Genomic DNA, 13713 nt, shown 5'->3' on the forward strand with positions numbered 1-13713 from the left:
GGGCGGGAGGTGGCAAGGGCTGGAGGGGTGGGCTGGGATGGGAGTAAAAGACAGAAAACTGTACTTGAACAACAAAATAAAATTAAAAAAAAAGAATTTACATGAAGAAAATGTGGAAAAAGTTCTGAACAGACACTTCTGTAAGGAAGATATAAAGAGGGCCCAGAGACATATTAAAAGGTGCTCAGTATCACTAGCCATCAGAGAGATGCAAATTAAAACCACACTGAGATACTAGTTCACGTTGGTCAGAATGGCCAGCATAACCAAATCAACAAACAAGAAGTTCTAGTGAGGTTGTGCACAAAAGGGAACCCTAGTGCACTGTTGGTGGGAATGTAGATTGGCGCAGCCACTATGGAAAACAGTATGGAACTTCCTCAGAAAACTAAAACTGGAACTGCCTTTTGACCCATCAATTTCACTGCTGGGAGTATACCCTAAGACTCCTGAAACACCAATTCAAAAGGACCTATGCACCTTGATGTTCAAAGCAGCATAATTTACAATAGTCATGTGCTGAAAGCAACCCAAATGCCCATCGGTAAATGAGTGGATCAAAAAAATGTCATACATTTGCATGATGGAATACTATGCAGCAGGAAGAAATAAGTAGCTCCTACCCTTTGCAGTATCTCAGATGGATCTGGACAGCATTTTTCTCAGTGAAATAAGCCAGGCAGTGAAAAACAAATATCATGTGATCTCAACTATGAGTTCAACCTAATCAACGAAACAAACAAGCAAAATACAACTAGAGACATTGAAATAAAGAACAAACTGACAGTAACCACAGGTGAGGTGGGAGGGGATAATGGGAGGAAAGGTGGGAAGGGTTGTCAAGGAACATGTTATAAAGGACACATGGACAAAGCCAAAGGGGGGGGGTAGGATCGAAGGTTGGAGGTGGGGATGGCTGTGTTGGGGGAATGGTGGGGGGAGAATGGAGACAACCGCACTTGAACAATAATAAATAAAAGGATTCACTTTAAAAGGAAGTCAACACAGAAAGTTCATAATGAATGATCCCACTGATATGAAGTTCAAGAGAAGGCAAAGCTCTTGATGGAAAACAAAATGGTGTTTAAATCTAGGTCTAGGGTGTTGGTAGGATTGCACAAAGGGACATAAGAAATGTTTTGGAATGATAGAAATGCTCTATCAGGGGTGTCCAACCTTTTGGTGTCTCACATTGTAAGAAGAGTTGTCTTGGATACAACATTACATACATTGTGATACATAATCACAAAAAAATCTCACAACGTTTTAAGGAAATATATGATTTTGTGTTGGGGCTCATTTGTAGCCATCCTGGGACACATGTGGACTGTGGGCCACAGGTTGGACACCCCTGCTTGTGGGGGTTTTATGGGTGTATACACATGTTAAAACTCATCCAACTGTACAGTTGAAATAGGTGCAGTTTATTGTACATAAAGTAAATGTCAATAATATTGCTTATAGGAAATTTACTGCAGGATCATTAAAAGAAGATTTTATTGAATATTGTTTATTGAATATTAAAATAAGATTTAAAATCTGATTGATTACACAAATGAAAAAATCTGCCTGTAAATTTCTGCAAGGTGGGATGTGGATGAAATACGATCAATAGAGAAGCTTTATAACAGGTGAAGAAGAGGTGATATCAATGCATTTTAGTTGATGTTTAACTTACAAGAATGATATCTCTTTATTACTGTGGAATTACCCCAACAGTCAAACAAATTTGGATTATCTAAAATTGATCTTAAGTGTTCATTTAGAACAGTTTTCTAATCTGACCCTTCCACAGTAATAGCAGGAGACCCAGTGATAATACAATAGCTCATTCAAAGCTAAATTGTACATCACCTATGATATCAACATTTTGTATTCACTAAATAAAAATTGTATTTGGAATTGTTTGTGTATTACTTTGCATTTAAAAATTGGGTTACTTAAAAAATGCTATGCTCAGATATTGAATAGCAGGTGGTTCTTTGGGAAATCTAATATGATAAATGAAGCACTAATTTTAAGACCTAGGTTTAAATGCTATGTACCAATCAATAGGTACCCTTTACATAATCTTCTCTGGAATTTTTAATGAACTATAGAAATGATCCCTGAAAGTATAGTCTTCCTCTAGAACTTTTAAAGATTTTTTTCTAATCTGTGAGGTGGTGATGGTAAATTCTTTTCTTAGTGGTCAATGCGAAAATGAGAAACCCTAAACTAATCCTAGAAATAATATTGAATCCAATTAAAGCCACCTTTTCATACGTGCATATGGACTGTAACGAAGAGTAGCTAAAAATATAGAAATAAGATTTTATAAAATACGACACAGATGTTGCAAAAACACTTTCAACTGAATTAGAAATTATTTGTTATTAGTTATGCTTATGTGTTAGTGAAATTGTAAGTATTCTTCACTGGCAATGCAGGAACACTTGCATTTATTTAGTAGTTATTTTGGCCTGTTTATTTTGGATTGATGGTAGGAGCACCTTGTTGGAAGAGGGTTGGTCAGAATGAAGGGAGGGAGGTTAGTGGGCAATTGGTTAGGTCAACTAAATTCTAAATGCCAGTAATGGGTTCCTTAGCCTGAGAACACTGTACTTGGGCTACCGGCCTATGTCTTGTTCACTTGCTTTTCCTCATCATCCACAATCTCAAGTTTGGGCTCCAGCTTGGGCTCAGGCTCTAGCTCCATCATGATTTCAAGCTCAGGCACCTGGGCAGGCTCAGGTCCTTGGGCAGGCTCCTGGGAAGTCTCCATGGAAGGCTCAGGCTTGAGGATAGACCCTGGATCTGGCCCCAGAATGGTGCTGAAGTCAGTCTCATGGAAGGAAGGATGCAGCGTTGCTTCTACTTGGATAACATCTTCAGATGGCATTGTCTCAAACTCTGTGCCTGTGTTTACCTTTGTCATTGGTCTGCAGGAAGAAGGCCCAAGAAAGAGCAAGTTAGGGTTTGACATTTCATGTGGGGCCACAGGCTCTGTAGATTTAGTGATCAAAGGTCCATCCCAGTCTGTTCAGGAACTCTGTGATTTGTGATACTGTCACTTACTGTTAGACCACATGTCTCCATTTTTGTGCAGAAAGGTTATGTCTCAACAATATCATGAGAGTTCGAGAGAAAAAAAGCAGTGTTTAAAATGTGGGAAAAATATAAAGATGAAAAGATCTAAATATCTAGTAAGGTCTTTGAGGGCCAAATCCATAGCTCAGGTGCATCTCCCACTTCATCTAGCACAATGCTTGCATCTGCTTGTTGCCCAAAACATAACTGTGGAAGCATAGAAATGGAAGGATGAACAAATGAACGAGTGTGAGGTACATTCAAAATGAAATAGCAGAGTGGTCAAGAGCATGGGCTCTGGGAATGGTCACGTGACATAGGCACTTCTGCCTTCGTGGACCCCTTGTTCCAAAATATATTAAAAATTATATTTTATGACCATTGGTAAAATATAAGCATACTAATATGATATATTAAGTAATTTTTCTTAAACCTAAAAGAGTTATCGTGGTAAAATAAGTTGGTATAAATTCCTCAGAACAGTTTGGCACACAGTGCTCAGTAAATGGTGCCCATCATGATTCTTTTATAAAAGCAGTGAGAATAAGCAGAATGATATCCCTAATATCTTATGCTAAAAGGAATGCTTAGGAAGAGATAACTGAGAGACATACCTGAGAAATGTCTATATTCAAGTAAAGACAACAAAATAAGGTCTTACTCAAGTTCTGTGGTGGTTTTAGAATTTCTCTTCCTTTCCTTCCCCTTTGCCTTTGCCTTGCTCCTTGCAAAACACACCACAGAGGTGATAATGGCAGCACCCACTAGGGAACCCACCAAGGCCCCAACAATGATTCCAACTTCTGGATCTGGAGGATACAAACAGCTGGTTAGTAAGTTGGAACATATTGTCTCTGCCTCATACATGTGCTTTTGTGACCAGTGGGAAATATTTGGGGCATTCATAGACTAGGAAAGAGACTTATGTAACAGGTAGGGAGCATGTAAACCCCTCGAACTCTGCCAGTTGGACTCAGGGGGAAGAAAGATGGCTAGGTCAACTATATAGCTTACCTATTCACATTTCCACACATAAAGAAAAAAATATGCCAACTTGGGGGAGGTGGGGTCACTTTCAAAATGGGGTTTAGAAAAGTGAGTTTTCAGTGTGCATTTGCTTGGTCAGTGAGAGAGACACCATGGAGCTGCACTCTGGTGAGCAGAGAAATGATCTCTGTTACAGGCAGGGACATTTCACCAGGTTTTCACAGAGAATAAGTCAAGTAGGTCCCTAAAACATTCTCTCTCACAGATTCTATGCTCACCATGGAGCCTCATGTATTCTGGGCACTAGAAAGGGATATGCCGATTACATAAACTAGTTTATTAGATGAGTCTATGGAAAAGCTTAATGAGTGAGATGATTCACATGAGCATCAGATCTTAAAGCACTAAAGTATTGTCCCCAAGAGGCTATGTCTGGGTTCTAGGAGGGCTCATCTCCATCTCTTCAAATAAGAGTGGACATCTTTTTTTAAAAAAGAAATTTTCTTTATTAACTTTCAGAGAGGAGAAGGGAGGGAGAAAGAGAGGGAGAGAAACATCAATGGGTGGTAGCCTCTCAAGTGCCCCCTACTGGGGACCTGGCCTGCAGCCCAGGCATGTGCCCTGATGGACACCAGCGACCCTTTGATTTGTAGACTGGCACTCAATCCACTGAGCCACACTAGCCAGGGCAAGAATAGACATCTTATAGTTTTAGACTAAAGGCTAGTTGAATTGCCTGATTATTCTTTCAACGTTTTATGACTAAAGGAATACATGTGCATAATTTAGAAAGTGAAATAGTTCTATTAGACTTCTAACAGAACAAAAACAAAAACAAAACAAACAAAAAACACCAGTCCTTCATCTCTGAGTCACATTCGCTAGAGAAAACAATTTTTAACTCTTTTTTTGTTTTTTAACCTTCTGAAATTTGCCCTCATGTTTCTGTTGTGCTTGTTTTAATATTCCCTGCCTTTTCCAATTTTGGTAATTTTCTATTGACTTCCTACTCTGGAAGTTGAAGATTTAATCTCTTATACCATTCCTCTTACACTTTGCCACATTCTTCTCATATAGACATTGTACTTAAATCCAAGTTTGCAGTATTATGACTATGTAAATATTATCCACAGCTGCAGAGCACAGTATTACTATGATCCTCTCTAGTACATTTAAAAATATTCTTAGGTTAATAATTGCTTCATTTGGGCTTAAAAAAATGTGTTATTGCTAATCCTCAAGACTTCCTGTAAAACTATTGAACTCCTTTCAATAGATTCAAACACATCAGATAATCTATAGGAATTTTTAAAAAGTTTTTCTCTCAGAGATATTCTTTATGGAGCCCTCATTCTCCTCCCCCTGCACCGACTGGTTGCCCTCTTGCTCTACTGTCACCCTTCAATCTCCTTTTACTTTTGTTTCTATTTTACAGTTAAAGAAATAGACTTTGATAGTTCCTTCAAGACCCGGCTCAAATAGTACTTCATTGGTAAAGCTGTCCTGGTTCTATAACCATAATTATTTCTTCTTTGATGTCCTGTAGACACTCTGCAGACCTCTATTATAGCATTTAACACATTTTAGTGTTTGTTCATCCCTCTAGCTAAACTATGAGCTCCTTGATTATAAAACATATATGTTATTAATCTCTGTATCTCCATCACCTAAGACATTCCCTGGCATATAGTAGACATTGAGTGAATATTTGAGGAAGTCAGGGAGGCAGGGAGGGAGGGAGGGAAACAAATGACAACATTGGGAAGATAATTCAAAAGGAAGTGAGGCTCAAGTACAAATCCTAGGAATCTTTCCTTCTGCAGTATGACTGTACCTCTAGAAAGGCAAAATAGGACTGAGGAAGATCTAGAAAAAAAACAACCAGCAGAAATGGCTGAAGGGACTGGGGGTAGAATGGGACCATAGAAAGGACAAACCAAAAAGGTGAGGTTTCTTCACTTTGAATAAAAATAGCTGAAGGCACCCTGGCTGGTTTGGCTTAGAGGATTGAGTGCCAGCCTGTGAACAAAAGGGCCACCAGTTCAATTCCCAGTCAGGGCACATGCCTGGGTTGCAGGCCAGGTTCCCAATAGGGGGTACATGGCAGGCAACCACACATTGATGTTTCTCTCTATCTCCCTCTCTCTCAATTTTTTTTAAAAATTTAAAAAATAACTGAAAGTGATAAAAGAATGCAGGTGTAGTCTGGAGTTGGAAAATGTTTGGTTTGGGACAAAAGGAAGAAAGCTCGGCTTCATAGAAGACTAATGATCTAATGGAACTGGCCACCTGTGTTTTGTATAGATTAAAACCACAGATTCAAAGTAAGTTAGAAAAAATGAATGGTTCCTAAATGTTAAATGATCTTTGAGAGATGTGACAAGATATTTCTTATGGGAGCTTGCCCCTGACTGGCCCAATTTGACAATTCAAGGTCCTCAAGTCTTAGTAACTAAGTAACTAAGTAATTCTTAGTAACTAAGCACCTTTGAACTGGAAAGTTGAGGTTTAGAAACATCCTGGAACTGCCAGTTACTAACCCGATGACCTTGGGCAAATCACTTACCTCCCTGAACTTCAGTTTCCTTTCAGTAAAATGAGGCTAACAATATATTCTGCCTTCTAGACAGGGTAGTTGGAGGATCAAGTGAGGCAATGTTCACAGTACTTGGCTAAGTGGTACATAATTTGTGCTTCACTAACATTGGCTACTGTGCCTACAGGTATGTTTTTATTCCCATTATTATTAGAGGCAGATCTTAACAAATTAGTTAAGAACTGGAAACTTTTTGAGCTCCATATTTGATGCAGATTGCTACAGTTTCACCTGGATTTACCAACAGCATAACAAAAAAAAATTTAGCCTGGGACTATCAATAAGACTGCTTTATTTATTAAATAGTAATTCTTACTTTCTAGAGAATTTTGAAGGTTAAACAAATTTATTTTTATAAACACTTTAGGGAAGTGTGTGACACGTATTAAGTATAGTGTAAGCACTAGATATAGGGATGGTAATTCATGATATTAACCTATAAATACCAAAATGTCCAGAGAAGCAGGAAAGACAAACTAGGACTACTTAATTTACTTGGTTGGCAGGCCCACAATATTTGACTTAAAGTTGTATGATCAACTCACGTGAAACAGTTAGATCGATTTCACAGGAGCTATTGCCAAGGATGTTGATTGCAGTACACTGGTAATAACCTTGTTCAAAATCGGTCAGATTTCCAAAAACCAAAGTTCCAGTTGTTGGGTCTGTCAAGATCAGGAAATAGACTTTTGAAATCTCTTATGTGGGTAGATATCATGTCAATGTAGCAGAACATTCAATGCCAACCCACTTCCTCACATTGGCATCCCTTTTTTGATGTATCTTTATGACTATTCCGAAGTAGCCCAGCTTGGACCACACCATTCTCTCCATACCCACCACCTCTTAGGCAAACCCAGGCCTGACCTCTAGAAGTTGGGGATAAGGCCAGACTACAATCATCTTGTTAAGAGACAGACATTCTTTTTATACCCTCTCCCAGAAAAATAGAAGATTGAGCTCTAGAGATGAACAGCCAGCCACATACATGCTATTAGCCACCACACATACCATATACCTTGCCAGGGGCTGCTGAGGGCTATACTTACCAAAACTTTCTTTCACTGGGATGATGTCTCTTCCTTCAAGTTTATACCAGTGGTACACAGGGGAAGGTGTTCCAAGCACCGAGAGGCAAGAAAGAGATATAGGTTGGCCAGTTTTGGGTATTCCTTGAATGCTGCAAAAGGGCTTAGAAGGTTTTACTGTAAAACAATGACAAATAGTAAAAATGTTAGATGAATGGCAGTCTGTAACCATTGCAGTCACTGACTCCCTTTCATTTTGTGGAACGTCTGCTTAATTAAAACAAACAAACAAACAAACATCTTTAGCACTTATTTTGACAGTTTTCTATTTATACCACTGGGTGGGAGTAGAATGCTTCAGATACAATGACCTTTCAGTCACCAGTTAATGTTCCAATAGCATCTCTTCCATCTACCTCCTTTCTTGATTCATAACTATGAATTTTCACATAGTGTCTTAAAATATGGCTTTATTAAAACAACCAAATGTAAGCAAACACTAAACAACTAGGAGCATAGTTAATACTCTTGAAGCACAGCTGTAAATGGAAATACTTTGAAATAACCTGTTATTTTTTCTTTTTAAAATTTGTTATATAAATACCATATTTTTCTTTTTCCTTTTCCTATATGAGTCATTTTGGCATTTGTTCTTCTTGGGGTGACTCAAATGGTTTGAATTTACCAGTATAAATTGGTAGGGGAAGCCCATTTGTTGGGAGTGGTACTACAGATTATTGAAATCTTTATTCATTTTTCACTCCAGGACAGACACATACTTGAGGGCCTTATGTGTGCCTGGCATTGGACTAGGCACTAGAAATTCAAAAGTAATTCTGACACAGTTGTGAAGTAGCATAGGGGAGTGGTGAAAGAGAAGGCTATAGCTTGGAGGGCATTGTATCTCAAGTATTTTATACTGAAAGCAGGAGGACCACAGAAGGAATTTCAGTAGGGAAGAGATGATGGTCATTTTAACATTTTACCTTGATCACTCTGACTCTGGAGTTCCTAAAACAAGGGAGAGGAGAAGACAAATTCAAGAGGTATTAACAAGTCAACAACACTTGGTGACTAAGTAGATATTGGGCATGAGGAAGAAGGTGGGGTCAGTGATGACCCCCAGGTTTCTGATTTGAACAGATGGGTACATGAACTTGGCATCATCTCCTGAGATAATATAGGAGGAAGAGCAGGTTTTCAGGGAAAGAGAAAGGAGGATAAAGGGGCAAAGATGAGTTCAGTTTGGATTTTAAACCCTCCAAAGATGTAGATTCTCAAATTAGTCAGACCTTAAATCTCCAGATTTCCCAGCTCTTTGCTCTTAATTGAAAGGTAACACTTAAAAACACAGCTCTGGATCCACACAAAATCCTGGCTCTGCAACTTTACCCTAGATGTGCTTAGGCAAGTAACCTAAGAGAAAAAACTTCAGTTGACTGATCAAAAAAATGTGAACAAGAGATTATCTGTGCTCCAGCTAATCCAAATACATTGTATATATATAATTAAAATCATGTCTATAGAGCCTTGCACATGGAGTTGCTCTTGGTCTAATTCTTGCTGCCACATTTTAAAGCATGCTACTGAAGTTAATCTTCCAATCTAAGATTCTAGTCCACTGCACACGTGAGCAAGAAAACAGATGGATAGAGCTGTAACTCTTTGAAACACTTCACCATTCCTATTTTTAAACAGCTGTATTTTAATTAAAAGAAGTATTTTCCTACTTACCTCTTTATTCTCTCTTTCTACTGATTTTCTCAGATGGGTATAGTGCACTGTATTTGCCTACTCTAAACAAGACTATTTAAGCAGAAGTCCATTGTAGATTTAGATACTGCATTTATTAAACATGGTGATGTTATAGCCTTTACAGCAGAATGGATCAATTTAAACAGAAAATTAAATGGGTTGTTTTATCACAGAGTTTTATTACCAGAACTTGAACTAATGATGGAAAAAAACCTGAATGGCTTGCATTCATTTTTTGAGCTCAGAATGAAACCCAAATAGGCATTTTATTTATTTATTTTGCCTAACACATTTTTCCACTTTTTAAAAATTAACAAAACAGTGGATCATTTTGAACCATGCTCCAAACCTATATATTTTCTAAAACTACTACATCAGGATTGAATTGATACTTCATCCAGTTAGAGTCCCCAGCAGAACCTAGATGTTTACTACCAAAGCCATTGATCTACAATTTACCCTTATTGCTTTCAATAGAATTGAAGTGGAAGAAGCAGCTTACGTCAGAAAATAAATGAAAATATTTCAGTGTGTTCTAAAACCTTCTCTAAATTCATAATTTTCTTTTTACATGCCAAATTCCAGAAGGAAAATGATGCTAATTCCAAAGGCATACAAAATAATTATTCAAACTTGTACTGTTTTTTTTTTCAGCAATTCATTTTCTAAGGCTGTCATACCTAATGGAAGTCTGCCAAATGAATGGTCATCCAAACCACTTGGGTCTTTGCTCATTGCTGTTTACTTCACCTAAATCATATCCTGACACTTCAGCCCCTTTTCTACCTTACACACTCTTGCACATCCTTCAACATTCAGTGTAAAAGTCACTTTCTCCAGGAAGCCTTCAATTCCCCCACACAGCTTTTAGCCCTTTCCTCTGTCTCTCTCAGCTCTCCTCTCCTACCTCCACTGTATGTTTTTATGTCATATGAGTATATCTGCCTTCCTCACTAGAATCTGAACTTTTGAAGGACTTAGAGCTTACCTTTTAAATCTTTCTATCTCCATTGCCTAGCTCAGTAACTGGACATGTGCTCAGGGTTTGTCAAAGGATCTTATGCATGAACAGTTGAATGCATGGGATCAATCAATGTCCACCACTGGGCAATAAAATGTCTCTAAAAGATGCATTGCTAGGAAGAGCAACCTTTAAAGAAATATTGGCACTCCTTCCCACCATTGGCCTCCCTTATTCACCTGTCCCCACCGTGCCCTGACCTTCAGTGGGGGTAAGCAGAACAGGCACTCATATAAAATGAAAATTGAGAATTGTAAACAACCTTAGTAATTTTTAGAGGAAATTATCAGTCTCAAAATTTCCAAAAACATTAATTTGTAGAATGCTTCTGTTCTTAGCCCAATTAATAAAAACAGAATTTTTGAGAGATCCCAAACACACAAGGAAATCCACAGATCCTTTTGTCTCTTGCCTTGCCTGGATCCTGGATGCTTCAGGAAAGAAAAGTCATGACAGTCATTGCAGGAACAACTTACTCAAAGACTCATGGGTAAGAACAACTCAGAGAGAAGATAATCCTCAGCTTCTTATGGAAGTTGATTAGGGATTCTCTGAATTTAGATTTAAGAATATTAACCTCTCTGTCTAACTATCTCAGGACTATTTCCAAGCTCAGAGATAAACAGGCTCGGCTTCTCTCAGTTGTTTCTGGTCAGAATGACAACCCAGTGTCAGGGAGCAACAGAAAACTATTACAAAACTAATCCCTCTGATTCTTTGAACAGTGACTGTATAACATTTGATCCTCAAGGTAAACTTGTAAAGACAGGGAAAGAGTTACCACTCCATCTCAAAATGGACAGAACAGACAAATGGACAGGCCAGAACAAAGTGGACTGACTTGCCTGAGGCCATTGAGTGGCCAAGTAAGAAATAGGACCTAGGTCTTCTGGCTTACAGCCTGATGTTCTAGCATCTGTATCAGACTGTTTAGTTGCTGCATAAATGAATAATCTCCCAAACTGAAACATCAACTCTCCCAGGAAAGGCCTTCTGAATACTTCTCTGGTCTTTCCTTGTACCCCAATGCCAAATACAGGGCTCAGCAAAATAAAAACACTATTGAGCTACGTTGCTCTTAAAAATCAGCTCCTGGTTATCATTTCCTCTTTTCCAGGTGGGTAGAAGCAGTAGAAAACCTTACAGTAAATACATGGTACATTTTTGGCACCAAGTGAGTGGCAAGCTCAGACAACTCTAGACATTTCTCCTAAGTGTTCACCTTGTTAGCAATTACTATTTTTCCAAGCTACTCAATTATGAAGTCACTGATTTAATCTAGTTCCTTCTTTCCTGTGATGGATGTACACAGCTCAAGAACAATAACTCGATCATTTTCATTTGAGGTTACTTAGGAGTGGGAGAACCCTTAGTTCAACTGGCTAGTTGGTGAGGGTTTAGAGCCCTTTCATCCTTCCCTTCAGGACTTCTGAAGGCCTGCACACAGGACCTGCTAAGCTGAGAGTCAGGATCAAAACTTCCATTGTCCTCTAAATCTGAGGTTGAAAGGAACCCTAGAAACCTCCAAATCTGTGAACTTCCCAAGATCAATATCCATGCCTCAATATTGTAATCCTTATGGCTCCTGGCACAAAGTTGGCACTCAATAAATACTGCATAAATGAACCACTCCAAATTCACTTGAAGAATGGATATGACTTGCCCAATGTTACATAATGCATATTTGCATATAAATAAATTCATTCTAAACTCTGGTTTAACATGTAGTCCTTTTTCCAAATAGTGTTAACATTTAATTTTTTTATTAAAGGATAATTAGCATACAATTCTATATTAGTTTTGGATGTACAAAATAGTGATTTAATATGTATATACCTTATGATCACCACACTAAGTGTAGTAAACATCTATCTGTCACCATGCCAAGTTATTACAATATTACTGACTATATTCCCTGTGCTGTATACTACATATCCGTGGCTTATTCATTTTATGACTGGAATTTTGTACCTGTTATTCCCCATCCACCTTTTTCACCCCCCCTCATTTCTGGCAACCAAGAGTTTGTTCTCTGTACCTATGTGTCTGTTCTTGCTTTGGCCCATTGATAGATAAATGGATAAAGAAGATGTGATGTATATATACACAATGGAATATTACCCAGCAATAAAAAAGAATGAAATCTTGTCATTTGTGACAGCATGGATGGATCTAGAGGGTATTATGGTAGGTGAAATAGGTCAGTTAGAGAGAGATAAATACCATATAATTTCACTTATATGTGGAATCTAGAAATACAACCCAAATGGTGTTAACATTTTTAAAAAATGGACCCTCCTGCTGAAAGAATGATTTAATGGTGGAAATTGTGGCTGGCTTAAGAGAGGTAATAAATTGGCAGTTGTCTCACCCAGGGAGGACAGGCTGTTATTGGAGGTCCCCTATGAAGGAGTTGATAATGATCATTTAGTGAGACTGTGCATTGTCTGAAATGTTCTCATTTTATGTTTCAGAGATAGGGATTCCTGGAGGTGGAGTCATATACTGCTGTTTATCATTTTGGCAGCCCTTTTAGTTTGGCAATTTTTCAGCATGTTATAAGAGTGATTTCTCAGTGTTGCTATATGGGTTGGGGTGTGTGTCTCTAGTTCCCCAATAGTCAAAGAGCAGGGGGGGATATTTATCCCTGGGTCTTAATTGGCATTATAACCCATGCCTGGCTCATTCAACATCCTAAATTGCCCCAAGAAAAGGCATAAAAATTATCCATACCTAACACACTGACTGTGAGAATGCCTTGATTGTTGCCATCAAAATCTGGGGGGTTGTTAACATCGCAGGTGTAGGTTCCACTGTCTGCTGGTTGTATATGCAAAATAGTGATGGATGCGTTATCTGGCTCATTGGACACCACAATTCGATCCTTAAATCGCCCACTGGATGCAGCTTGTCCACCTTCAGAATAGTAAATCTAGAACAGAATAATGAGAGAAATGAGAACTGGAGAGTGTTCAGGGCTAGGACAAACTACCTGGGAGCTCCATCTATCCAAGGTTACTTTCTTTGATAAGCAGCAGCATTTTCCCCTGGCAAGAAACAGGTCCCTGTGGCAAAGGATTTTCAACTCACTGGGGCATTTTAGCTTTCTCACAGCTGTATACAACCATTACCTCACTTGCACTCAATGCAGCTTTGTGATGTCATCAGGACAGAGAGGTATTCCTGTCTCACAGACAGTAGACAGCTAGAGCTGATGGGATACAACTCTTAAGCTTAGATTAGAAGATCAAGATGCT

General features: G+C 38.5%; 1 protein-coding gene across 2 annotated transcripts in view; it reads right to left on the reverse strand.

Moving 5' to 3' along the window:
- Window positions 1-1480: 1480 nt before the first annotated feature.
- VSIG1 (V-set and immunoglobulin domain containing 1) overlaps window positions 1481-13713 on the reverse strand; it is a 40487-nt gene continuing 28254 nt past the window's right edge. For both annotated transcript variants that reach the window (XM_045817583.1, XM_045817582.1), the window contains 5 exons: window positions 13190-13388; window positions 7702-7857; window positions 7198-7317; window positions 3731-3878; window positions 1481-2921 (listed from right to left, as the gene is read on the reverse strand). In XM_045817583.1, coding sequence (XP_045673539.1) covers window positions 2618-2921; window positions 3731-3878; window positions 7198-7317; window positions 7702-7857; window positions 13190-13388 — 927 coding nt within the window. In that variant the 3' untranslated portion in view covers window positions 1481-2617. The remainder of the gene's footprint in view (window positions 2922-3730; window positions 3879-7197; window positions 7318-7701; window positions 7858-13189; window positions 13389-13713) is intronic.

This window comes from Phyllostomus hastatus, unplaced genomic scaffold (assembly GCF_019186645.2).
Source record: "Phyllostomus hastatus isolate PE091 unplaced genomic scaffold, TTU_PhHast_1.1 phas_scaffold_28, whole genome shotgun sequence".
NCBI lineage: Eukaryota > Metazoa > Chordata > Mammalia > Chiroptera > Phyllostomidae > Phyllostomus > Phyllostomus hastatus.